The 27,764-nt window shown below is 36.1% G+C and overlaps 2 protein-coding genes across 8 annotated transcripts in view; one reads left to right on the forward strand and one right to left on the reverse strand.

The window, feature by feature from the left end:
• Positions 1-4,273: 4,273 nt before the first annotated feature.
• Positions 4,274-27,704, forward strand: LOC311291385 (uncharacterized protein). Of its 7 annotated transcripts, none has more exons than XM_084410394.1 (4): positions 4,302-4,355; positions 7,059-7,197; positions 12,608-13,679; positions 20,999-21,537. In XM_084410394.1, exons 3-4 carry the CDS (start codon positions 12,613-12,615, stop codon positions 21,042-21,044), a joined length of 1,113 nt encoding a protein of 370 aa, XP_084266520.1. In that variant the 5' UTR covers positions 4,302-4,355; positions 7,059-7,197; positions 12,608-12,612; the 3' UTR covers positions 21,045-21,537. The 7 variants fall into 7 exon arrangements, with proteins under 7 accessions (XP_084266523.1, XP_084266518.1, XP_084266520.1 ...); XM_084410398.1 differs by lacking the exons at positions 7,059-7,197; positions 20,999-21,537 and adding exons at positions 11,255-11,342; positions 25,547-27,704 and having other exon boundaries at positions 4,326-4,355; XM_084410395.1 differs by having other exon boundaries at positions 4,353-4,374.
• Positions 25,655-27,764, reverse strand: part of LOC311291374 (uncharacterized protein) — a 668,579-nt gene continuing 666,469 nt past the window's right edge. The window contains exon 3 of the mRNA XM_084410362.1: positions 25,655-25,781. Within this exon, the coding sequence (XP_084266488.1) occupies positions 25,776-25,781 (6 nt within the window). The 3' untranslated portion in view covers positions 25,655-25,775. The remainder of the gene's footprint in view (positions 25,782-27,764) is intronic.

The following is a 27,764-nucleotide window of genomic DNA, read 5'->3' on the forward strand; positions in this document are numbered from 1 at the left end:
CAATTATTTTCAGGGAAACTCATGCTAAAGTAGTTCCAGGCAGATCTTGACCAAAAAATACATTTATCAGTGTAAGGTAGTATATTGTGTTGTCCACAAGATGGCCCTATATCACTGTTGTTTTAGGACCTATTCAAGTGCCTTTAGTGCTGATTGAGCATCTTGGTGTACCGTAGTGTTGATACGCGAGTAGTGGGTCATCTTTTCTTCAGTTCATGTTATCAACTCTATAGATACAGTGCTGTGGAATAAACAGAGATACGCATGTCCTCCGTTTCATCCTCACACAGACATTATGGGCCGGTGTAATCTGCAAAACAATTCAAAGAGCGCGCTGTGGACGTTAACCAGATAGACGCATAAATACCGCCTCATTTCACCGATGGTAAGTGCCCTTCGACACATGTTTAAAGATTAAAACTACCTTTAAAATACTTATGTTTAATAATTGTAATTAATAAAAGTCTTATTTCATTATCTGTTATTTTATATGTTTTATTTAACAGCTATGCTTCTCTCTTTTTAAACTGAACTGTACCGTTTCATTCACAGACATTATGGACGCTGCAGTGAGCGAGTACACTGTCGCAAGATGGCCGCCACGTGCGGACGTCGACCTCCATTGGCCAGCAGTGCGCACGAGACATCTAGCCTTTATATATGATATCTATGAAAGCCACTAGGTAGGTGAATTTCTGATCATAAAGAGCCCTGCCAGAGGGTCAGAGGTGTGCTTTTCAGAGTGTGACGCAAGGTATAATTTGTTTGATTCCTAAGCCAAAGAAAGATTTGTTGCTTATTGATAATTGGAGACCCATTAGTCTGTTGAATAACGACTATAAAATATTTGCTCAGATATTTGCCCAAAGATTCAAATTAGTATTAGATTCCATTATTGACGAAAATCAATCTGGGTTTATGAGAAACCGTCATATATGTAACAATATTAGACTTATTTTTGATCTTATTGATTATTCTGATCTTATAAAGTGTGGGTGTATTGAGCAAGGCAAAATATTTAGTAGATTATGACTCAATGAAAATTTTATATTTTGCATTGGTCTTGCCATATTTAAGTTATTGCTCTGAGATATGGGGAAATAATTACAAAAGTTCAATACATTCACTATTCCTATTACAAAAGAGGGCAATACGAATAATTCATAAAGTAGGGTATAGGGAGCACACAAACACACTTTTCTGTAGATCTAAAATAATGAAACACAAAGAGTTGATTGATTTTCAGACCGCGCAGATATTATTTAAAGCGAAAAACAAATTACTTCCAAGAAACATACAACAGCTGTTTAATATAAAAGAAGATGTATACAGTTTAAGACAGAAATTTGAATTCAGACCCGCTTGTGCCCGAACTACACGGAAAAGTTATTGTGTCTCTGTATGTGGTGTAAAATTGTGGAACAGTCTACCGAGGTTTATTAAGGAATCATCACAATTGGTACAATTTAAAAAAATGTTTAAAGAGTTTTTGTTCATGAGATATAACGTGGTTGAAGTGTTTATTTAATATTTATTTAATGTATACTTAATTTTATTATTTAATTTCTTTTTTTTTTCTTTTTCTTTTTTCTGTTTTTTTCTCTAGGATAGGCAAAAAATAAGCCTTTGGCTTCAGCCTATGCCTTTTTGGTCACAAAATACATTGTGTGAATTGTGTAGATTGTGTTTATTTGTTGATATGACTTGTGGGTATGTGACCAAATAAAAAAATCATTCATTCATTCATTCATAAAAGATGATAGCTTTATACTTTTTTTTAGACTTTTTAAAAGCCTTTGATTCTGTTGAGCATCCTTTTATTTTCTATTGTTTAGAACACTTTGGGTTTGGGGCTTATTTCTGTAATGCCATGAAAACTCTTTATGCTGGGGGAAATAGTTCTGTGAAATTAAATAATGGCACTACTCAAAGATTTGATTTGGAAAGAGGAGTTAGGCAAGGCTGCCCAGTTTCTGTTTACCTTTTTCTTATTGTTGGCCAGGTGTTTTGTCACTTTATTAAATCATCCAATTTAAAAGGAATTCAAGTTGAAGAGAGAAGTGTCCTGATAAGTCAGTTGGCTGATGACACGGCTCTTTTCCTGAAAAATGTTGGTCAAATTCAGTCAGCTGTCAAGATCATTGAAATTTTTTCTAGTGCCTCGGGTCTTTGCCTTAATTTAAAAAAATGTGAATTATTTGCTTTAAAAAGTTGCCATTCCAGAACTATTTGTAATATCCCTGTAAAGGATGCACCAACTTATTTAGGTATGGTTATTACTAAAAATGAGCAGGAGAGAATCTCACAAAATTTCAACCCGGTGATTAAAAAAGTAAAGAATAGATTTAATATTTGGTTGCAGAGGGACTTGTCTCTCAAAGGGCGTGTTCTGTTGGCTAAAGCAGAAGGTATTTCTAGGCTTACTTATGTAGCTTCCTCAATACACTCGGATAATAAAATAAATAAGATAATCGATCAAATTATGCAGAATTTTTTGTGGAAAAACCGTATACACTATATTAGAAAATCTGTCATTGTTAATTCATATAAAAATGGTGGGCTTGATTATTTAGATTTTTCTATTTTAAATAACACTTTCAAAATTAACTGGCTAAAATATTTTCTAAAAAACACTGATTCTGTGTGGAATATAATTTCTAAATCGGTTTTTGACAAACTTGGTGGTCTTCCATTTTTGCTTATGTGTGATTACAGAATCGAGAAACTTCCAGTTAAACTGTCAGCTTTTCATAGGCAAGCACTTTTGGCTTGGAAGTTAATTTACAAGCATAATTTTTCTCCACATCATTATTACATCTGGAATAATGGTAATATTTTGTACAAACATAAGAGTATATTTTTGAAAACTTGGTTTGATGAGGGCATTCTTGTGGTTGGACAGTTGCTGAATTATCAGGGGTATTTAATGACTTATGATGAGTTTCTTTCTTACTTCAACTTCCCTGTTTCCCCTAAAGAATTTGCCTCTGTAATTGGTGCTATCTCTTCAGGTGTTGTCTCTTTATGTAGAGGTATTTCATACTCTAAACATATGTCTTTATTGCATCTAGCTGATACGATTTGTGGTAAAGTTTGTTTTTCGACAAGCAAAAATAATAAGGCTATACGTTCCCTTTTTCAAAAAGAGCTAGTCAGTAAACCATATGTCATTTCCTATTGGTCAAGGTTTATTGGAAATATTAATTGGAATAAGGTCTGGTTGTTGCCTAATAAATATATTATTACAAATAAGGTCAAGGACATTTCATTTAAGATTCTGCATAAATTTTACCCTGCTAAACATTTTCTATCCAAATTTAAAAAAGACAAAGATGTAAATTGTTCATTTTGTTTTTTGCAACCAGAAACTGTACCTCATATTTTTTGGCACTGTCAATACACCAAAATGTTGTGGTGGGAAGTTTCTAAATTTATAAATAACAAATTGGGTTGTAATTTTCTTTTGCTTTACGAACATGTAATATTTGTTTTTTTTTCCCATATGAAAAGAGACTGGAAAAGGAAGCATATATTATTAATCTTTTGATTATTTTAGTTAAGTTTCATATTCATCGGTGTAAATTTACTAATCAGAAACCTTTTTTTTCTGTGCTATTGAAAGAAGTAGAAAATTATATGGTTTCCATTAAGGACAGTACAAACAAAAAAGCTGTTAAAACCTTGTATTTATTGAATACTTTTCAGATTTTGTGAAATGTCAAAGCCTTTTATTGTCTGTCTGGTCTATTTAGTGTTGTTTTCATTCAATTTTTGTATTGTGTATTTGTGTATCTGTAACCCTGGCATTTTTATTTTTATTTTTATCTATGTACTTTTTTTTTTGTCTTAGTTCACGTTCTGTAACTGTTGTTCTTGCAATAAAAAAAAAAAAAAAAAAAACCTTAACAGCTGGAAACATCCTACAGGGAAATGTAGATCATGTGAACAATCTGAGTCTGTACAGCATGTTCTTATGGAATGTAAGGAATATGAGAGAGAGAGGAGAGAACTAAGAGCCGCACTGCAAAAGGAAAGTGTTAGTTTCACAGTAGGAAACATGTTGCAAAGATCGGGAAACATTAGGAGGCATGTATATGAATACTAGAGGGAAACAGGATTAATGTATAGGATTTTTTTTTTTTTTTTCTCCTCTGTCATCGAATTTACCACACTCCAGTCCGGTAAGTGGCGGCAATGCACCTATAAGCTGGTGCCAGCCGCCAATCAAATCTAAAAGAAGAAGAAGAAGAAGAAGAAGAACCCCATACGCGCGTGCTTTGGCGGCCAATGACGTCATCGGTCGCGCGCGCCGTCTCTTCCGTCATTGAGTGTCAGCGTCGAGTCTTCTGACTGAGGTGAGGATAGCAATTCACGGTATTTCTAATAATTTACACTCCATCACACACACTTTATCTCATAATTTACACTCCATCACACACACTTTATACAGTTTGATTAAGCGACAGACTAATTTCTGTATTGTTTTCATCGATCACAGCGATACTTGTCCGTCTTTTCTGGCGTCTTCCTACTGAAGTAAACATTTAGTGCAGCAGCAGCGAGCATGAGTATAATATGTTGAGTTCATTTTGTGTTCGTTTGTGTGATTGTCTCGATGTGTGGAGTCAGAACTGTTACTGACTTGTCAAGACAAGAGTTAAAGTTTGAGATCTGTGAGGGGAATTGATGGTAATCGATCTCAAGTTTTTCGGTTGCCATTTTCATTTGTAGCCTAAATATTCTTTGTTGAAATTTATCTTTTGCAGATTATATGGTTAAAATTTTAATTTATAGAACAGATAATTATAAATAGGCTACTTCTGTTCCTGTAATGAGTAATGACCACGGGGAAAGTTAAAATCTGATGTATACATAAATGATATAATAATTGAAATAGGCCTAATAACAAATAGCCTAAAGATTTTATGAAGTTTGAAACTGGGCATAATAATGCTGCTTCTCTTTTTTCAATTTTATGTCCATTGTCAGTTTCTGTGTATAAAACTAAAATATGGTAACGATAGAGGTGGGCGATAATATATCGTTTCGATGATCCAAATTGTTGTCTGGAAAATACGCAAAATTGGGATATCGAATATTTCATAATTTGTACAATCCGACCCCCCAAACATGAAAAGAGCTAAAAGAAGTTAAAGAGAATACAAACAACGCACACTAGGCTATAACCTTCTAAACAATTATAAGTAGGGATTTTTAATACTGTAGGGCAGCCCCGTAAGCAACCTCCGAGTGGCCCAGCATATGGTCCCGTGTCGTCAAAAACGCACATTCATACGTAAATTCGAAATAGTGCGCTCAGAAGCACATGCGCAAAACCGTTTTTAGAATGATATATTATTATTTATTTTTTTATCATATGTCCTTTTTAGAGCCCGACCGATATGGATTTTTGGGGGCCGATGCCGATATTAACTCGAAAAGAGCCGATTTAGAAGCCGATATTTAGATTTTGAAAATAAACTGGATATTAGACCCATTTCCTATAAACTGCACTTACACAACATTCAAAATATCTGCCTGTTCTATGTATGTGGGCTGTATAAATACAAACTTAAGATATGAAACGTAAAGTCCTTTGAACAAAAAAACAACAACAACAACCAAATCAAAGTTACCAGTTTTAAAAGACTTGGTTCATAAATATAACTTTGAATAGGACTGGAGACAAATTCTGTTAAGTTCTGATAAATAACAACAACAATCTCTCTCTCTCTCTCTCTCTCTCTCTCTCTCTCTCTCTCTCTCTCTCTCTCTCTCTCTGCGTCTCGCGCGTGCACCCCTCTCTCTCTCGCTCGTTCTGCGTCTCGCGCGCACCTCTCTCTCTCTCTCTCTCTCTCTCTCTCTCTCTCTCTGCGTCTCGCGCGTGCACCCCTCTCTCTCTCGCTCGTTCTGCGTCTCGCGCGCACCTCTCTCTCTCTCTCTCTCTCTCTCTCTCTCTCTCTCTCTCTCTCTCTCTCTCTCTCTCTCTCTCTCTCTCTCTCTCTCTCTCTGCGTCTCGCGCGCGCACCTCTCTCTCTCTCTCTCTCTCTCTCTCTCTCTCTCTCTCTCTCTCTCTTTCTCTCTCTCTCTCTCTCTGCGTCTCGCGCGCGCACCTCTCTCTCTCTCTCGCGCTGCGTCTCAAATAAAAAAAATCAAAAAAAAAATCACTGTTGTTACAGTGCGTAAATCAGACCTTTCAGGCTATAGCGAACGCAAATAAGCCTTATGCCAACATTATTATTAGCCTACAACTAAATTGTCGTCATTAAATAAGAAAACTAAATAATTGTGTAGATGATTTGCTTTGTGTAACCCGACATCAGACATTAGGCCGAAGTATTTTTTGCACACAGTGCCGCGACCAATTCTGTTTCCTCACTCCTTTATGACTGCCTGCACATTCACTGTCCTCGCGGCGGCTGCAACTTGCGCTCTCTAAAATTAGCTTATCAATGCATATCTAAATTCGCGCCTTTCTGTATCTTTGAAAAAAGAAACAAAAAAGATGCCGCAGCCAATGAGCAGCCGGCGGGGGCTGGCTGCAGGACAACTCAATCTCCACGGACAGTTTTTAATATTTTATCAGACAATATCTACTCAATATTTTGCTTAAGTGTAATTTTCGGGACAATTAAGGCCGGATTCGGGACAACAGCTCAGATTTCGGGACTGTCCCGAATTTTTCGGGACTTCTGGTCACCCTACCATGAACTCACTTAACCGTTGTTCTCTCTGCCTGACTTTGGCTGGATCAGGAGACTGCAGGATATGTGGCGCGATATACATGAGTGTTGTCAACTAGGACGTTGTAGAACGCCCTCTGGTCGACAAACTATATAACGCAATTACTCATGACATGGTTGAATGCGTTTCGTCAGTTTTTTTTTTTTTTTTTTTTTTTTTAAATCGGCCTTTATAAATGCCGATACCGATAGATTGGAAAATGCTTAATATCGGCCGATAATATCGGCCTGCCGATATATCGGTCGGGCTCTAGTCCTTTTACAAAAGGACATTTTACAAACCTACGTTTTACGCTCCTGCACACACTTTTTCAGTCACAACAGCAATCAGAGGAGGACGTGCTGAAAACTGTAATGCTGTTCTCATCCTTCATGACTCGTACTGAGAACATTTGAGTTGCAGAGGAATTTGTGACTGTTTCACCTGTTCAACCACATCAAAGTTTCGTAATTAGTAAGTCCGTGCTTTTTCTCTTTTTGTTCTTATGTGCTGAAGGGCCGCTGTGCCTTGGTGAAACAGTGTTTGTACGTGAAGAGCTCTTTTCCAAAACGCCATAAACTAGGGCTGGGCGATTTAAATCGCGATATTGTTATGCGCATCTCATCAGTAATGCCGGTTCCTTGATTAGTAGTAAATCGCCATCACCTGCTTTCAGATGAAGCGGCATTTACTACAAAGAGCCGTAGTTAACTGACAAGCTGAGCCAAATCACATCAATATCGCGGACGTATCGCCAGCGATTTTTAATGCGATATGGCTCAGCTTGTCAGTTAACTACGGCTCTTTGTATACAGCAAAACCTCCAGTGTTAAATTAACACCCCTGGGAGTGTATGAGTCCACACTCAAGAGTGTTTACGTTAATGAGATAATTAAGTGATTAATTTAGTGATGATTGAGCATTATTGAAGACACCTGATGTTAACAAGTAGAATCGCTGAAGGAGAAAATCGCAAATTGTAAGTTACCATTATTGTGATGGGTAGTTGCTTTAGTTGGTCTCTGACCCTTTCATGTGTACTTTAGACTTTGTTTGGTGGTTGTATCTGAGTTAAAACTGCCAGTTGAACAAAGAAAAAAAAAAGTGATCTTTGTTGGTTATATTATGACAATCATCATTTGAACTTGATCACTGAGCTCATTAAGATCCTTCTTTCTGACTTCGATTTAAGTTTTTGGTTACAGCATAACTGTGAATCTGAATAAATGGCCAGAATTTTTTATATAAAAGATTTCTTAAAACTTGTTTAAAAAAAAAAAATCACTATTTTAGGCACACACAGATGTCAAGATTCAGTCTATGCATCTCAACAATGGTGAGGAGCAGAATATTCAATGAGGAAAAGTAAATTACATAGACAATTCAGATCATAATTTATTCATACCGCAATGCATGATGGGAGCCATTAATGAGTTGTGATTGGTGGCAGACACTGCAACATGCTTTATTATTGTCACCATTGTTGAGATTCACAGGCTGATTATTGATGTCTGAACGTCTTTTTGATCAGAGCAATGTTTATTAAATATTTTGAATAATAAGTAAAGTCCTGATAATCATAGGCTGAAGAATCACAAAACTGCTGCTAACAAGTTAAACCAAACTATCTTAATATGTTTCACTTTTCAGATCACAGTATGATTATGTCAAAACATAACCAACACTCTAAGATAACATTTTACTTTGTTCATTTAACTGTTATAAATCAATAACAGCAGACAAACAACAGTAAATATTAAAGTAAACATATAATGGTCTAGAGCCCAACTAAAGCAAACACCCATCACCTTAATGGTAACTTACAATTTGTGATTTTCTTCTTCAGTGATTCTGCTTGTTAACATCAGGTGTCTTCAATAATGCTCAATCATCACTAAATGAATCACTTAATTATCTCCTCAGCCCTAAATGCCGCTCCATCTGAAAGCAGGTGATGGTGATTTACTACTAAATCAAGGAACCGGCTTTACTGACGAGATGCGCATAACAATATCGCGATTTAAATCGCCCAGCCCTACCATAAACCTAAAAAGCTGCCTCAAAGAACCAGCAAAAGTAATGATTATGAATATGTAAAATATTGCAATAAGACATTTTAATTGTTTGTTAATTTCTGTGTCAGCTGCAAAGATGAAGTTGACGATAGGCTATAGACTCGCGATCTTTGCAGTAGGCTAGTGAACGCACCGGAGAAATACACATTTATTAGGCTACATAGTTTTATTTTGGATGGTTTTGTTTAGAACCAGCTTTCTGTAAATATATTTCACATTTTTTTAGGCCTGTGAGGCGAGTAGGCTACGGTCCGGTTCATGATGATATAATCTCCAGTTGAAGCACTTTATGTTGTGATTGCTAGCCTATATTTACTTTTTATGTATTAAAGGACAATTCTGGTGAAAAATGAACCTAGGGGTAATTAACACATGGTTACCGAGTCGATCATTCCCTGGGATTCGTTTTCATGAAAATCGAATGTAAAGAGTTTTATCTTTAAAGGGGTGATATAATAGGATGCAATTTTACAAGTTGATTGTACTGAAATGTGTGTTGGCAGCGCCTGTACACAACCATCATAAAATGATAAAAATCCATCCAGTGTTTTTTTTTTTATCTTCTTATGTTTCCTCCTGTCTCAAATCAAGCTGTCACAATATCGACACCCCTCCCACGATGGTTAATTGACAGCAGCGTTTCAAACACAGACCCGCCCTCGTGAGCGAGCTGTCAATCATAGTACGCGCCAACGCGCGTTCATTGTTGATAGCTGGAGTGCTGAGTAGAATGGCGTCTAACGATTGTGTTGTTCTGTTCTTGGGTGTAATAACTAACACAGCCATCATATTGATGATGTTCCTAAATCTGAACCGCTGAAGACGCAGTGGCTGAGTTTGTTTTCGAAGGGAATATTCCCCACGATTAAAGTCAATGCTGTCATGTTTGCGCGAATCATTTCACCAGACTGCTTTACAAATGAGGGTCAGTATAAAGCTGGTTTTGCTAAGAAGCTGCTCCTGAAAATAGGATCAGTACCAACTATTTGTGTTCCTGCTTCACCTCCAGAAGAACAAGTGAGTGTAACGTTTTATTGACCTTTATATTAATCTTTAATCTTTGCAAATAGCTTGCACGCTTCACGATGATTGTGGCTATTTTTACACTCAGGGTACATTATGGCATGTTTTCTATGTACAACGTTTTTAATATAATTCATAATCCCACGTTTATAATGGACGAAGCGTTATTGTGTTACAAACGTGTATGCAAAGAACAGAGGGGCGGGGTGAGCAAAGCTCATTATCATTTAAAGACACATGCACTTAAACGGCGTGCTGAAAACAGCTGTTTTTGACCAGGTAAAATGAGTGTTTTCTTACAATACTAATGAGAATTTTTAATTAAAGTATATTACAAACTTTTAATTTAGACCCTGAATAATCATATTAGCTTGTACAAAAAATGACATTATATGACCCCTTTAAAAACAGATTAGCATATAATGCTAGTATATGGGGCACAGAGTAAGTAAAAGTAAATCGCTTATTAATACCAGTAACAAGGCTCAAAATAGCCTCACACTAACACGGTAGCATAATGAGGGTCCCTACATGCAAACCGAAGCATTGAGAACTTTGTAAGTGTACAGACAGTTTAATAAGAAGATACTTTATAAAGACAGTAGCCTACATTACGCGTTTACAGACAAGATCCATCTTTGAAAACAGTCTCGACTAATCGAGTCACGAACGTAGTTCACACATGTTGCACACATTTCTTTGAAGGATGGCAAAAATATCGTCTGAATATCAATATCGAGATATTGGAAAAAAATATTGAGAGATTCATTTTTGTCAATATCTCCCACCCCTAGATCTAATTACTTTATTGCAATTAATATAGGCTACCAGATAGCATAACATCTCCAAGATGTCTGTTAATAATAAAACGTTTTCAGTAAAACAAATATCTCAAAGTTGGTTTCAAAATTAGTAGTCGACCGATATTGTTTTTTTTTTTTTTTTTTTATGGCCAATGCCGAAATCTTAGAGAGCAGGGTGGCCGATGGCTGATATAAAGCCAACATTTTTTATTATATTTTATATTTATTTTAATCAATTGTTTTTATACATTTTAAATAAATTAGAAAACAAATCTTTAAAATAAACATGCTTATACTTTAGATGGCAACTTCTTGAATCTGCAATCCTATTACAGTATTTTTCTCAAATAAAGTAATTGTTTAAAAATGTATGAATATGTGAATAAAAAGAAAGTAAACACTGTAACATTGCACTCAGTAATCTGGTAATATTGTGCACACTGGTAATCATATTTTTTCAAATAAAGACAAGGTAACGCTAATATTACATACATCACTCAGTGAAAACGATATGAATATGACACAGTGGGCAACTCGATATAGCACAGCATATTTTAAAAATAAAGGATTTGAAGTTATTCGATTGCGTCTCCTGTGAAGCTGATCTTCTGTTTGCATTCACTTCACAAGGACGACCGTCACTCGCAGTAACACGTTTATCAGGCTACAAATGCACACTTCACAAGACATCACAGCTGGATTCCATTAAATCTGCAAGGTTTGTGAAATTAAATGTTTATTAGATATTCAGAGATTTGTTTAAATGATGTAGCTGCGCATTTGCTGAATGTTGCCAGTAACGTTAAATAAGAAAGTATTTTAGGAAAGGCAAGTTTATTTGTATAGCACATTTCATACACAATGGCACTTCAAAGTGCTTTACATAGAAGAAATTTAAATAATAAAAAGAAATAAGAATAATTAAAACGGTTTAGAAAAATAAAATACAGTACAGTACAAACAGTCGGACGAACAGTGGCACAGTGCTCATTCAGTAAATGCACAGCTAAACAGAAGTGTTTTGAGTCTGGATTTGATTGTGACTACTTTAGGAGCACGTCTGATCTCCTCTGGAAGCTGGTTCCAGCATAATAGCTAAAAGCGGACTTGCCATGCTTAGAGTGAACCCTTGGTATTTCTAACTGATATCCTAATGATCTGAGTGATCTGTTGGGTTTATATTCAGTGAGCATATCTGCAATGTATTGAGGTCCTAGGCTATTGAATGATTTATATACCAGTAATAATACTTTAAAATCAATCCTAAATCTAACTGGAAGCCAGTGTAAAGACCTGAGGACTGGTGTGATATGTTCATATTTTCTGGTTTTAGCCTAATTGTTTGCTTTTTCTGTAACAAATAATATAAAAGCAACACTTTACTTTTTCGCATACCATTTATTTTCTTTGTTTACCAGTTATGTCTAACAAAGTATTAGATATGACTGACAGAGATCGTAAACTAATGAAGACGGAGAATGTGAGTAAGCACTGTGTGATCAGGCGCTGCCGTTCTCTTCAGGCGCTGGTGTTCTCAGTGCCGCCCATCAAAATAAAAGTCCAGAGCGCCGTCAAAATAAAAGTCTCGCTTCCAACACATCGGCCAATCAGGAAAAACTTAACGGCCGATACTGATATTTTAAAAGTGCCAAATATCATATGACAGCATTGTAAATTTAATTTTAATATCATGTTAGATAATTGTGTCCTTGATCACATATATTTAATAGTTATTGCTAAAGAAACATGGGATTCATGCCTATAATGGTTTTTTAAATAATTGGAAAATAAATTTACATTCATGGAAAGTTTCAAGGACATGCAATCAATTTTATAAAAAGGCATCAATTTATCATAATATTTTATAACAGTTGTCTACTTTCTACCATTACTCACTCACTTTCATGTCCTTTGACTTTATATTTCTCTCTTTGAATTATTTTGATGTACTGAAAATTTGTATTTTTTTTTTTTTCATGTCAGACCTGATGGAAGTGAAGGAGGAGAGTGAAGAACTGAGTGAAGTGAAGGAGGAGAAAGAAGAACTGAGTGAAGTGAAGGAGGAGAAAGAAGAAATGAGTGAAGTGGAGGAGGAGAGTGAAGAACTGAGTGAAGTGAAGGAGGAGAAAGAAGAACTGAGTGAAGTGGAGGAGGAGAGTGAAGAACTGAGTGAAGTGGAGGAGGAGAGTGAAGAACTGAGTGAAGTGGAGGAGGAGAGTGAAGAACTGAGTGAAGTGGAGGAGGAGAAAGAAGAACTGAGTGAAGTGGAGGAGGAACATCATGTCAAACCTGGAGAAAAACCTTTGAGTCACTCAAAGACTAAAAATATTTTTTTTAAGAAAAGAACAGCCAATACATATTTCACCTGCACTCTGTGTGGAAAGAGTTTATCAGGGAAATATAGTCTAGAATGTCACATGAGGATCCACACTGGAGAGAAGCCGCATGTATGCCATCAATGTGGGAAGAGTTTCACCCATTCAGAAAATATCAAATTACACATGAGGATCCACACTGGAGAGAAGCCGTACACATGTGATCAATGCGGCAGAACTTTTCGCCATGCATCAGCCCTGAAGAGACACCTGACAGTTCATACGAAGGAGAAGCCGCATTCATGTTCTGTGTGTGGAAAGAGTTTTTCACTGCGGCAACATTTACTTAGACATGAGAAAATCCACACTGGTGTGAGAGAGTACATGTGCTTTGAGTGTGAAAAGACTTTTACTACAGCAAACATGTTAAAACGGCACCAGAGAATTCACATTGGAGAAAAACCTTACAAGTGTTCACACTGTGACAAGAGATTCAGTCAGTCAACACATCTGAAAACACATGAGAGGATTCACACTGGAGAAAAACCTTACAAGTGTTCACACTGTGACAAGAGATTCATTCAGTCAGCAGATCATAAAAAACATGAGAGGATCCACAGCAGAGAGAAGCCACACACGGGTGATCAGTGCGGGACGAGTTTCTCTTTTAAAAGTGACCTGAAGCGACACATGAAGATCCATACAGTGGAGAAACCACATCAACACAGTCTGAGATCACAGTAAGTAGTTTATGTTCATGTGCTGAGCAACAAAGTCTCTTCTGTGTAAGTTAGACACACATCACTCTATAGCCAAATCTCTCCTCTCCACCTATAGCCGGTGTGTGGTGAGCACAGGACTCTTTGTTGATTGATTAATATCTATTAACTCGTGTTCAACCAACAGGAATGTGTAATTTGTCATTTCAGATCAATGCAAAAAAACCCATAAATTCATTTTAATCCATTATAAAGCTTTGAAGAGCCAGGACATTTTTTAATATAACTCCGATAGTATTTTTCTAAAAGAAGAATGTCATACACACCTAGGATGACTTGAGAGTGAGTAAATCATGGGCACTGACTTGGAAACCAGGAGAAACATTGTGCCATGAACGAACAAGTTCATGAAGTTTTAAGTAATATGGCTTTTAAAGGACAAGTTCGGTATTTTACACTTAAAGCCCTGTTTACAGATCGTTTCTGATGAAATAGAACGGTTAAGATTAAAATTTGGACACATGCTGCTGTCCCGAGAATTTTAGGTTTCTTTCGCTCTAAAAAATCTCCCGAGCACGGTCATTGCCTTCCGCTGCAACAACATTGCGCGCTGCACCTGCATCAGACTGTTGCTGGCTGAACAGGATCTAAAATCGCGATAATCAAACACGGTTTTAATGATAATTAAATTTTAAACGATATTACTAACCGTCAGTACATTTTATCATGGTTTATAGTGAAACTGGTATTTGTCCCATCCCTAGTTACTAGCGCCACCTTGTGGCGATGTTCAGAATAATAATTTAACATTGTCCAATAGTACATTATCAAAGGGATAGTTCACCCAAAAATGAAAATTCTATCATCATTTACTTACCCTCAAGTTGTTCCAAACCTGTATGAGTTTCTTTCTTCTGCTGAACACAAAGGAAGATATTTGGAAGATTATCAGTAACCAGAAAGTTTCTTGTCTCATTGACTTCCATAGTAGGAAAAAATATATACTATTGAAGTCAATGAGACCAGAAACTGTCTGGTTACTGATATTTTTCTCAATATCTTCCTTTCTGTTCAGCAGAAGAAATAAATTCATAAAGGATTGAAACAACATGAGGGTGAGTATATGATGACAGAATTTTCATTTTAAAGTGGAGTATCCCTTTAAGCAGTTTATTTAATCTCAAGTCTCAATGAAATACTGACATTTTCTCTTTCTCTCTTATACACTCTTTCTCTCTTATATATATTTCTCTTTTTTAACTGGATGTGGCATTTGGATGATTCGTGGTATTTTATGGCTTCCAGTTATACGTTTTTAGTCCCAACAATGAAACTAGTAGGCCCTGTTTACACGAGAACGCTCGCGGGTGAAAACGTAAAAATATTTGATCAGATGTGCCTTTCGTTTAGACGGCGACGGCGTTTTTGGGGCTTAAAAACACAAAAAAGTGAAACCATCCTCCAGAGTGAAAATCTTAAAAACGCTCCACCGTCGCGATTTCAATGCAAAGATGTTTTCTCTGCAGACCTCTTAACCAGCTCTTAACGCCTGCGATGTAACGCCGCATTTTCTTTGAAGGTGTGCCTCTTCTAAAAGTGTCCGCTGTCCGTGTGAAACTGTATGCTATTTTTATTTACCCGCCACGGTGGCCGGTAGGTGAAGCGAGTTTACCACAACACAAAATCATCCGCATTTGGCTGGTGGCGGGTGCTAATTTCCATCCCTGTATACTACAACTAAAGGTATATAATTGCTAGGCGTCTTCTGGGCTATCTCGCGAGGCAGAGGCGCTGAGAGACAGAGGCGCTGGCGCCCTCCTAGCAACGGCGCTGTTTTTGGTAAAACATGATTTTGACTTCATTAAGTTTTGTTTTATTGAAAACTCTTTTTAAAAGATTTTCGTTTTGTATAAATTGTATCTTAATTTTGATCAATGTTTTATCAATCAATTGCCTGTATTTAATGAATAAGAAGCAAATATATAGCAGACAATGTAATAAGGAGCCGGCACGATCACTTGCATTGCACGTGAACTGGAGGGCGCCGAAACTCAGCTTGTGCCTCGCAGATTTGAGAAATATAGGCTATATATTACAGAAAGTTTGAAATGTCTACTTTTAAACGAAAATATTCAAACCAAAATAAATAGGCTACTCTCTGATTATGTAATTTTGCATTTCTCTCTGGCGTTCATGGCAAGTCGAATTGTCAACTTCATATTTGCAGCGACACAGAAAACACCAGTTTATTACTACACAATTAAATGTCTCCTTGCTAATTTAGACACATTCATAATCATTCATTTAACCAGTTCTTTGTGGCAAGCTTTATGCGTGCGGTCATAACGCTTATTATCCTGTAGGCTATAGCCTATTTAAGTAATTCAATTAATATAAAGGGGCGATTTGTCCACGAATGGCTTAAATGAACAACTACTAGTCGACTAGAAAAAAATAAAAATTAGTCGGAGGTAGTCCTTATTCCACATATTTTCTAACCAACAGGCCATTCTGGGTTGAGCGAGCGACACTGCGGAATGAGTGAGCGGAGCGGATTATTCAGGCCCTGTTTACACGAGAACGCTCCCGGGTGAAAACGTACAAATATTTTATCAGATGTGCCTTTCGTTTAGACGGCGACGGTGTTTTTGGGGCTTAAAAACGCTAAAAAGTGAAACCACCCTCCAGAGTGGAAATCTTAAAAACGCTCCACCGTCGCGTTTCCGTCTAAACGGTAAAAACGCAAAAGTCTGCTAGACAGTGAAGGCACCGATCAGTGCTTCACATAGCCACCTAGCCGTCTGGAGTGCATACTACATTGAATTTCACACACTTTTTCGTCACCGTATGCACGCAGATTTCCCCCCCATAACGCTCGTCTAAACGCAGAATAAAAAGTGATCACTTTTGCGTTTTCTCTTCAGATCGTTTCCGTGTAAACGTAGCCTCAGAAATGCGCTCTCCGCTCACGAGCTCTGATCGGAACAAACCTGAACTTCACTGTCTGCTGAACTTGTTATTATATATATTTGAATAGTTTTCACTGTAATCAATATGAAGGACAATTTCATTGTTTTGCAAGTTCTCTTTGAGATGTCTGAACTCCCTAACCTGATGAATCCAATTGTAGTGATGACTAGCCAGTTCCTCAAGATCTTTCTGGTTGACTACTAGCAGTTCTCCAATTGAACCCGCTTTGGTTCTTTTAACCCAGTTCTTGTAGGTTTTTTTTTCTTCTCCGACTGTAGTGGCTCTTTCTGCCACTGTTCCCATGTGACCCTCTCAGTGGGATTATGCTCCCTGAACTTAACCTCCTCAAAACAGCATTCTGTGCATTGCCGCATTATGCCCAAGTCATTTTCCATGATGCAGCATATGGATGACAGCAGTGTCGAAAGACGTTTTGTTGTGATTAGTCCTCTTTTTGAAAGAGTTGCAATCAGAAGCCTCATGTTTTCATGTTGATGGCATGCACAGGTGTTACGATCACATGGTTTTGGTTGAGTGATGTAGAATGGTTTGTATCTGGTGAACTGCCTGTAAGACATTCTGTGCAATTTATCACTCTTATCATTAAAGGGTTAGTTCGCCCATTTAAGACATGAAGTTGTATGCAATCCTTACCAGCACTATAGTGCATACACACTGACCCACTCTGTGGTAACCTCCCTGGTCAGAGTTCTGGCCGCTCGAAGTTTTTCAAGAAAGTATTCCCGGTTAGTTTCCGGGGCCTAAAAACTGTGCGTTATTACGTGAAAAAATTATATGCGTTGCAAAGCTTGATTAATTTACATCACAAAAAACACTCCGGGCAAAATCCATACCTCAGTTTTAATCGGCACTATTTTCTTTCCATTTCTATCAATCCGCGCTGCTGTCAACGTCAACAGTGCGCACGTTCCGATCAGCAGTTCCATAGTGTAAACACAATCGAATGACAACGACGTAAAAAGTACAAAATTAACAATGGTGCGAACTTGTAAATTCCCAGGTTGTGACCACAAGAATGTGCCGGGATCACCGTTCAGATTCCATCGTTTTCCTGTTTCGGATATAGCTATAAGACAGCTTTGGCTTGTTGCCATCGGCTACTCTGCGGGAGCTAAAATATCCAAAATAAAGGATTTTCGTGTGTGCAGTGCTCACTTCAGCGAAGACGATTACATCCCCAACCAAGGAGGAAAAATAAAAAAAATTTTTTAAAGAGTTTTGCTGTAGGCTACCAGTACCACAGGTAAGCTCTATTTACTAACTTTATGATCCCATGTCTAAACTGTACAGTAAACAAGCTGATGTTTAGACTCTAGTGGAAATCACGTGAAAAGAGGTCTAATGTAAAAAGTTCGGCATCGGTATACTCCGGTTCATAAAGGTATCCCTTTGGTGTTGTGCTAAAATTACTTTCATCCTCATCTGTTCCGTCTGACATTATGCTAAAATTTGTTTCATCATCAGAACTTTCGTAGTCAGACATGTTGTCAACGAGTCGCGCTATCAACAGCTGATCGGAACGTGCGCACTGTTGACGTTGACAGCAGCGCGGATTGATAGAAATGGAAAGCAAATAGTGCCGATTAAAACTGAGGTATGAATTTTGCCCGGAGTGTTTTTTGTGATTTAAATTAATCAAGCTTTGCAACGCATATAATTTTTTCACGTAATAACGCACAGTTTTTAGGCCCCGGAAACTAACCGGGAATACTTTCTTGAAAAACTTCGAGCGGCCAGAACTCTGTGGGTCAGTGTGTATGCACTATAGTGCTGGTAAGGATTGCATACAACTTCATGTCTTAAATGGGCGAACTAACCCTTTAAAGACTTTATGAAGGTCTTTAAAGTGTCCTTGTGGGTAACACTTTATAATAACGTTCAGTTGTAAGTTATTAATAAGTGGTTAGTTAATGATGAACTAATCATTTACAAAACATTCATAAATGATTAGCAAGTGATATACTAACATTTTATGTATGTTTTGTAAATTTCGTTACAAGTCATTTACAATTGATTAGTTAATTATTAATTAATCATTTATGAAACATGACTATGCATTCATAAATGATTAAAAAGTGATATGTTCATTATTTTATGTATGTTTTGTAGATTCAGTTGTAAGTCATTTACAATTGATTAGTTAATGATTAACTAATCATTTACAAAACATGACTATGCGGTTCATAAATGTTTAATAAATTGTTACATTTTTTTGTATGTTTTGCTCACATCAGGTGAACAGTGGTTAGACTCCATGTGTTTCAGAGAAGACAGCTGTCTATACCCTCACCAGTCAGCACTTACACTGCAGTACACACTACACTACACTACACACTACAGAAGACAGCTGTCTATACCCTCACCAGTCAGCACTTACACTACACACTACAGTGTTCAACACCTGTTATAGATGTGTAAATGCATGAATAAATCATTTACAACACTTTCTGCGTCCCCTAATCTAAAGTGTAAACTATTCATCACTTGTAAATGTGTTATACATCATTCGTAGATTACCACTTCAAGAATCAATAAGGCATAAGGCATAAGGTCTACGAATGTTACCTACGAATGATGTGTAACATTTCCAAGTGTTGAATAGTTTACACTTTAGATTAGGGTACGTAGAGTGTTGTAAATGATTTATTCATTTGTTTACACATCATTGTGTTGAACACTGTTACTGACCTGTTAAAAATGATCTGTACGTGTATACAAGGCATTTACAATACTTTCTGCACCCTCTAATTGCTACATACATACATACATACATAATTTTTTTTTTTTTTTTTTACATTTATGAAATGCATATTCATGTTTTGTAAATGATTAGTTAATCATTTACTAATCAATTGTAAATGACTTATAACTGAATCTACAAAACATGCAATAATTAAAGGTGTTCTAAGTCATGTCACACGTTTTTTAGGCCAAAACATTTTTTGTCACATACAGCAAACATCTCCTCACTATCCGCTAGCTGCCTGTCCCCTGAACACACTGTAAAAAAACGCGGTCTCTCTAGACACCACAGGCTCCACAAACGGCAACAAAAACAAACTGGGCTCACCCGCACCACGAAACACAACAAACAGTGTTCCAGCCAATAACCGACAAGAAGTATTGGAGGGTGGGGTTTGCGGGGTTAGTGCGCGTGCACATGAGGTGGGTGTGGAGGAGAGAGAAGCATGAAGAGGGAAGTTTGAATTATGGCCGAAACACGACCAAAGAGACGACGTTCCAATGAACAAAACAACTTGCAAAGAAGAGGGACAAGGATAAGGAACGCGCGAAGTCACGAATTTACATCGGAAAAACCTTTGAAATGTGGCAAGAACTCCGCTGGCAGAAGGGATTAGCTACTATCCGACATTCAGTTGCTCTGTTTTTGCAGAACAGGTAAATCCACTTTTCTTTCTAAACTGACGGTCATGTTCGCCAAACCAACAAGGATGTAATTAGCTAGATTTATGCAGTCAGCGTTAACTTTGGTGAATACAACATGTATGTTTCTAGCAGCGATCAATCTCTATTGTAAATGATCAAGCAAATTCACAGTAGGGCGACAATTTGTGTAAGTTAACGATTGTTTTCACCCACGGTTTGTTATGATTTTGAATGTTCATTTATAGGCTATTGACAACTTTGACTAAATTTGTTTACGACGCCGCCGTTGTTTATGCTCACTGGGAAACGCGAAGCTAACGCTATCTTGCTATCATTGCGTCCTTGTATGGGAGCTAACATATAGTTATAACCTCAGGTGGAGAAACGATTCTAAGATAATGTTTCTCTTTTTCTGTATTCTGTTCTGCAATATATAAAAGCATTTATCTAACTTGGCGACATTACACATTGAATGAAGTATCAGTAAAACTTAACTTTGTAGTGACTATTTTGACTTTCCTTTATGCCGGAAGAGAAGGGAGGGGAGGGGAGGAAGGAGGAGACGGGATGAGGAGGAGGGAGGGTCTAGCCAGCCTCCGTTTTGTTTGACAAAAAATAGAATGTCAACAAGAAGTAACGTCTCCCGACATCGCTTAGAGAACCTTTAACATATCACTTATTAATCATTTATGAATGCATTGTCATGTTTCATAAATAATTAGTTAATCATTTACTAATCACTTGTAACAGAATTTACAAAATATACATACAATGTTAGTATATCACTTGCTAATCATTTATGAATGTTCTGTAAATGATTAGTTTATCATTAACTAACCACTTATAAATGACTTACAACTGAACGTTATTATAAAGTGTTACCGATTTACATGTTTCAAAGGGAACTGACAGTGTCTCAAAAGTAACTGACAAAATTGAAATATCTATGGACGATCTTTTAGTTGCACGACTCCAGAAAGACCACGCCAGAGAACTTCAGAAAGCTAAGAAAACGGAGAAGAGGAAGAAGGACCAAACTCCCAAGGAATGAGCTGACCTATCAAAGCAAACAAATGATGAGGATTCTCAGGCAGATGGAGAGATTGCATAAAAGATTACTTAGTATCGTTAGGGGAGTTATGTTAGAGAATCAGTTTAAATGTCCTAATTGTGAAATATCCTCTTTACAGAAGTTTGAATCACTTGATGCCCTGTGATAAGGTTTTATAGTTTAAATGTCATTGCTTGCAAAAGAAGCTTGCAGCGCTAGAAGCATGTTGCAAGCTTGCTTTGCAACCACAGTGTTTGTGGTTTTCTTTGATCTCTCTGAATAGGTTCAGTTGACCTGCTTAGTTGACCTTTTAGCATGAGTTAAGAAGAAAGAAAGAGGCCTCCTCACAGTTAGAGATGAGGCGAGAAGTGAGCTGTGGTTTTAACACCTGCAGGCCAAGAAACGGTCAAAATGTATATTAAGCTCTTTAGCGTAGGTGGTGCATTTGAGACTATACACGCATGCTTATTGCATAATAGCTTTAGGGTCATGGAATATTCGAGACCAGATATTTTACCATTTTAAGAATTGCACCATTCAAGTCAAGTCAAGTCATTTTCATTTATATAGCGCTTTTAACAATTTTTAATTTTTTAATTTATTGTCTTTGTATTGTTCTGAAACTTACAGTAAAACGAAACCAATTTTTTGTGATTCGAAAAACTTTTAAAAAGAGTCTCAGAGTGATTTTTTTTTTTCCTAGAGATATCTTTACTTTGTTATAGTTTCGATATTAATACGATGCAAAAGCCCAGTGAAACGCCCCCCGTACTGAACTGGATCGGACACCGCCGAGGACAGCGGTATAGAAACACAACTATATATATATATATAGTTTGAGTAAAAAAAAAGTGTTTATTTGAGCAATTCTGTCAAAGACACACTAAAGCATGTAAAGCATTGAAATACACATCAGTAAATACTGGTAACTTAAATATAGGGTAATAAAGTTAAATAAATTTCTTTTTTTTAAAACATTCGTTTTATATTTCCACACAAAGACGCATGATATAGCCTACAGCTCTGTGCTTTGAGAGGGATGTGAGACACAAGCAGGAAAGAGATGCCATCGATCTCTTTTCTGATATCTTCAGGTTTTCAACTTATTGTAAAAGGTATGAAGAGCAAATTTTATCTTCCACAAGGGCAAAACATTTAGGCTATGTTTGATATTGCACTGCCAGAGAAAGCGAAACTAAAATCACCCGCGTGTGTGAAACGCGCTTTACAAATAAACTTGACGCACCTTACCATGCACCAATGAAGAAACGTTTATAATCCCCTTAGAAAATAGGTGCGACGTGAGTGAAGATTTTTGAAAAGAAACAAGAGATTCCATGCTGGGATGAGTCACGATTTTTGAAAATTTGATTAGTTTATTTAATTATAGAATATCAAATAGGTTGTGTGATTATTCTCTAAAATAAAATCACCATGTTTTCGGTGCTGTTGCGGTGGTGACCTATAGAGTTCATGTAACCAGAGGGTGACACTGTCAATAACGCACATAACAGCGGTCACAAAGAACCGGCAAAAGTAATGATTATGAATGTGTTAAATATAGCAAGGATACATTTTAATTGTTTATTAATAAAGTGTTTTCTGTGTCAGTGTCGGCTGCAAAGATTAAGTTGACGATGCTGACTCGTGATCTTCGCAGTGAATACGCCTATAGAGGGAAATGCACATTTCATAGGGATTAGCCTACATAAGCAGAGAGTAGGCTAATCGGTTTATTTTCGTTTAAAATTGTTTTGTTTAAAAGACGACAATTCAAGCTTTATACATATTCACTGATAATCAGGTGGCCAGATCGCAAAACAGAATTCAAAGCCGACAAAGCTTAAATTAATGGGCTTGCACACAACTCTCTAATTCGTCATAAATTCAAACTTTTCCATGGCTGCGATGTAACATTTAATTCCTAACCTATTATATATTTTGTAAGCAAAGCCTTGTGCTTCACTCGTGTCATAATATTCATGTAAAACAGCATTCACAACTTAGCGGTTAACAAGTTTACCGGCACAGCCCTAACAAGAACACGTTGTGGAAACGCGTTGAGCTAGGCTAGTACATTTTGGCCCTCTCTGCTATTATAGTTTTTCAAAATGGCGGAACGACATGGAAGCTTCCTTGGATTCACCCGTTCATTGTAAATAAAGATAAGAAATTCTTCGCTTACAATGACAAGTCAGAGGTAATTTTACACCAATGAGGACACGTTTATGAATAAAGACATTGTTTTAGCTAATAAAAACTACAGTGTACCTTTAAATAATGTGATGATGTGATTTCAGTGCCATTTTCTTAGATGCTTAAATGTTTTGGCATGATAAAGTAATGGAAATGTTTCTTTCTCTCTCAATGAAATAGATCCAAATAAAGCCATAATAAATGAATAAACTGATCTATATATACACTTAACTTGCTAATGTAGAATTACTCCTCAGCTTTATTGACATTTAGAGGTCATCTTGAGTAACTGACTCAAAACATCAATAGCTTCATTACAAAATGACCGTCAACAATAAGAAACAATCCAAAAAAAAATGGCTCTCCATCTTAATTGTTTATTTGAAGGATTCAATGATGTAAAATAATAAATCAAATATTCTACACTAAAACGTTGTTGTTGTTTTTTGTTTTACAGAGGAAATGCAGTACATTTCAGATTTTTATTAGAAGTGTGACATTCCATAAAAATGCACTCACGCCAAATGTAAATGTTTCCAGTTATTTAACTGGTTAGGCTGAGAATAAAGGCAATCTTCATCATTTTCAGTAAGAATTTGTACAATGTAATTGATGTATAGTTTATCTTACCCTTGTGTTTTTTCTCTTTATCTTCTTTTTTATTTGTAAGTTTTCAGCTAATCACCGTTAACTCTTATGTTAACTCTGAGCGTTCATGCAGGGTTCACCTAAACACTTTATGAATAAGATAACAATAAACAGATTATTATTAAGAGGCTACTTTTATTATCAAATCAATATTACAATTAATTAGCCCCGCAATAATTTCATAGCGCATCACTGCATAACCGGCGCGCAGTGATGAAGATGTTAAATTAGTCCTCATTTAAAAAACGTGTTTAACACAAAATAATTCTAATTTTTTTCACCATCAACTGGTTTACATACTGAATAACAAAAGAAATAAAACAAAAACCAAAGCGTAAAATAAGCAGTTCACAAGCTTCGGCTCCAGGTGGCAGGCTTGGACAATTGAACTGAGGAGAGGCCGTCAGGGTCTTTACAGCGTCTGACGGTGACACATTACACTGTACTTTTATACTTCGTATCACACCCCCTTATCACATATTCAATCGCCCATAGACAATCTATCCAATCCAAAATCTTGATCTATTGTTAACCCTTTCAGTTCTTTCAAGAACTGCTTATAAAAAGCCTTCCTTTCCTTTGTTCTTCTTTGACTCGCCCGGATTCTTTGTCGTCTTCTACGCTTTTTCTGAAAAGAAAACAGGTAATTCTTCCCATTTCTACTTCACTATGATATATGCTTTTTACTACTTAATGTTATTTCTATCTATTGATTAAATGCTTAAACTTGATTACATTGTTATTATTTCTTGCATGCATTAATACAATAAAATTTTTTACAAAACAAGTTGTTGTGTTTTTCTTATATAAAACAGTTTCACAATAAAACTTTTACAAAACAAGTTGTTGTGTTTTCCTTATATAAAACAGTTTCACAATAAAACTTTTACAAAACAAGTTGTGTTTTTCTTATATAAAACAGTTTCACAATAAAGACTTTTACAAAACAAGTTGTGTTTTTCTTATATAAAACAGTTTAACAATAAAGACTTTTACAAAACAAGTTGTGGTGTTTTTCTTATATAACACTCTTTCTTACTAAGTTACAATTGCCAATACCATATATAAGGTTATACATAAGAAGCATTGCTTTATACAGAATAAATTGCATATATATTCCACTTACAAGGTTAAAGTTGTGGCTAATAACATACATAATCCTATATATATATATATATATATATATATATATATATATATATATATATATATATATATATCAGGCAGTGTAACAGAATAAATTGCATTTTCACTTGACAGAGTCAAAGCATCTCAAGAGAAGAAAAGTGTCCAGTTTCAAAGATACATGAAAGTATATATTGCATTTCCAAGAGTAGAAGTGGAAGAGACACTACATGTTCTGATGAAAAACAAAGAACGAGTTTATATCAGAATTTTTATCAGATTTACGTCTCTCTTAAAAGTGTTATGGCTTCTTTTTCAGCTCCTGAACTTTGCCTTCAAAATGTTTTTTTTTTTTTTTTTCAGTGTGAATTTTCTGGCACTCTTTCAGTTCATCTTCTGTAGTAAAGGACTTCAGCACTGAAACACACACCGCCGTGTCTTTTCTGCTGTAATATTACTAATGAATCTTCTCCTTTGTGTGAATCTTCAGGTGTTTCTTCAGGACTGACGCCCAATGAAACTGTTCACCGCACTGATCACAGTTAAATGGCCTTTCTTCAGAATGAGAAGCTGATGTGATTTCAGAGCGAAAGCCTGAGCCGCTTCTTCCCAGTGTGAACTCTCATGTGAATCTTCAGACTTGATTTTCATGAAGCGTTTCTTACACTGAGGGCAGGAGACAGATTTATTGCCTTCTGCTTTTCCTTTCTTCACGTCCATCAGATCTAAAAGAAACATTAAATCAAGTGAGTTTCAATGGACTATTTTATGCAAACAACTTGCAAATCATGTCTTACTCATGTAGTTGAAGTAGTGATGGGAGATCTCGAAACACTGCTTCACGAAGCTCAGACACTTTTATGAATCTTTGTTTCAAATCGTGTTCAGATTTGTGGTGGTTCAGAGAGTGTATCAAACTGTGAAAGTCACATGATTTCAGTAAAAGAGGCTTTGTTGCCTCATAAGCGTTTAGAAATGTCAATGATCTCTGTGAACCCATCATGCAGTGAACCATTGAACAAGTGTCTATGGGTTTTGCCTGATCTCTGATCACTTTTAAACATTTGTAGACATTTTAATGAGACTTTTATATAATAATAACAAAATATTAGTAGTTGATAGTCTCATATTCGCCTGTTTAGCTGAGCAATCCATGCAACTAACAAAAAGAGCCCTGAAAATGTATACAGATACTTAACTAGATGTACCGCATGGCGGTACAAAATATGACCGCCGCTCAGGACTGCACTGGCTTTCCACAAAAATAAATGACGTGGAGCAATTTGGCTGTATTGCGTGTTTATGTATATAAGTTGTATATTTTAAAAGACTGTCTGGAGTATTCCTGTGGATCATGGATAATTTAGAGTTTTGTAATTATTTGCCATTACTATTTAACCCTCTGGGCTTCTTCGTAAAATAGTCACACTTAGCTTCCTCCCGCCCGAAAACGGGCGAAGCCTTAAAATTTTACTTTACTTTTTCCCAGGATAACCAATCAAATATATTTTTGTTCTATAATGTTTTCTGATTATTATTTAGAATTTTTAGAATTTTTTATGATACTTTGCATTAATTATATAATTTTTATGAGCTATTTTTCCATTAGAATTAATATATATATATTTTTATTTTATTTTATTTTTCAAAAAATGCAACATTTCACATCAAAATAGAGTGCAGGCCTTAAAAAAAAAAATTCAACTGAGAAGAGCGCCATCTAGTGGCTTCAAAATTTATTAATTTGTGTCATGTCCTATAACCGCCTATAGGCGGCCTATAGCTTTTTTATTTATTTATTTGATTTATTCCCATTCGGAAATTTTTTTTTATTACTAAGCAACCACTGAATGGAACAACACAAATTATATATCATTTTAAAGCTTAGGATCTCAGCTTTTTAATGCATATAATTACATTTATTAACTCCTAACGAGTGCTGAGTAATCCCTCTAAAACCAAGTGTACCGCCAGCAGGCGCCACCTAGCTGCGAAAATATTCATTACCATATTTTTTAAAAAATATTGCCTTGATTAACACAAAGTTGATGTCATTTTAAAGCGTAGAGTCTGAACTTTACAGTGAATGTATCCACTTTGAAAAACTCTTAAGTATTGCTGAGTTATTTGCTGATAAATAGAATTTCTTTTTTTTCATAATCTATAAAATAATGTACTGCAATGTGTCAAAAACATCATACAGCTCATGAAACATTCTCAGATAATTGAAAATGGCACTTCATTTTTTACAGCATATTATTACAATTAAAATGAGCCCAAAATTAACATAATCTATTGCTTTTATGACAAGATATTCTTCATGGAGAAAAAAATTCCCATGAGTGGGTGTCAAAGACTGTACAAAAAGGCTGTCTCTTTTCCAAATGCTGTAATTTTTGATTCCTTTATCCAAAAATAATTTTTTATCCAGATGCAGCTAACATGTAGGGGGACTTCACTAAAAAAGAATTTTCCTCCTACCTTATTTCCTTCCTGAGTTATTCCATGACAAATAAGAAAGATATGCAAAATCATAATAAAAATTATATATATATTTTGTCTTTTATCCGCCATTTCTTTGCAGGACAATGTCCAAATGTAATGTAATTTATATTTTCAAAAAAATTAAAAAGAGTTCTTTCAAACGATACCTACCTTTTGACTCTCCTTGCTATAGTTTTGGAGTTATTATGATTATATGATTTTTA

This window comes from Rutilus rutilus (genome assembly GCF_951802725.1).
Source record: "Rutilus rutilus genome assembly, chromosome: 1".
Classification (NCBI taxonomy): domain Eukaryota; kingdom Metazoa; phylum Chordata; class Actinopteri; order Cypriniformes; family Leuciscidae; genus Rutilus; species Rutilus rutilus.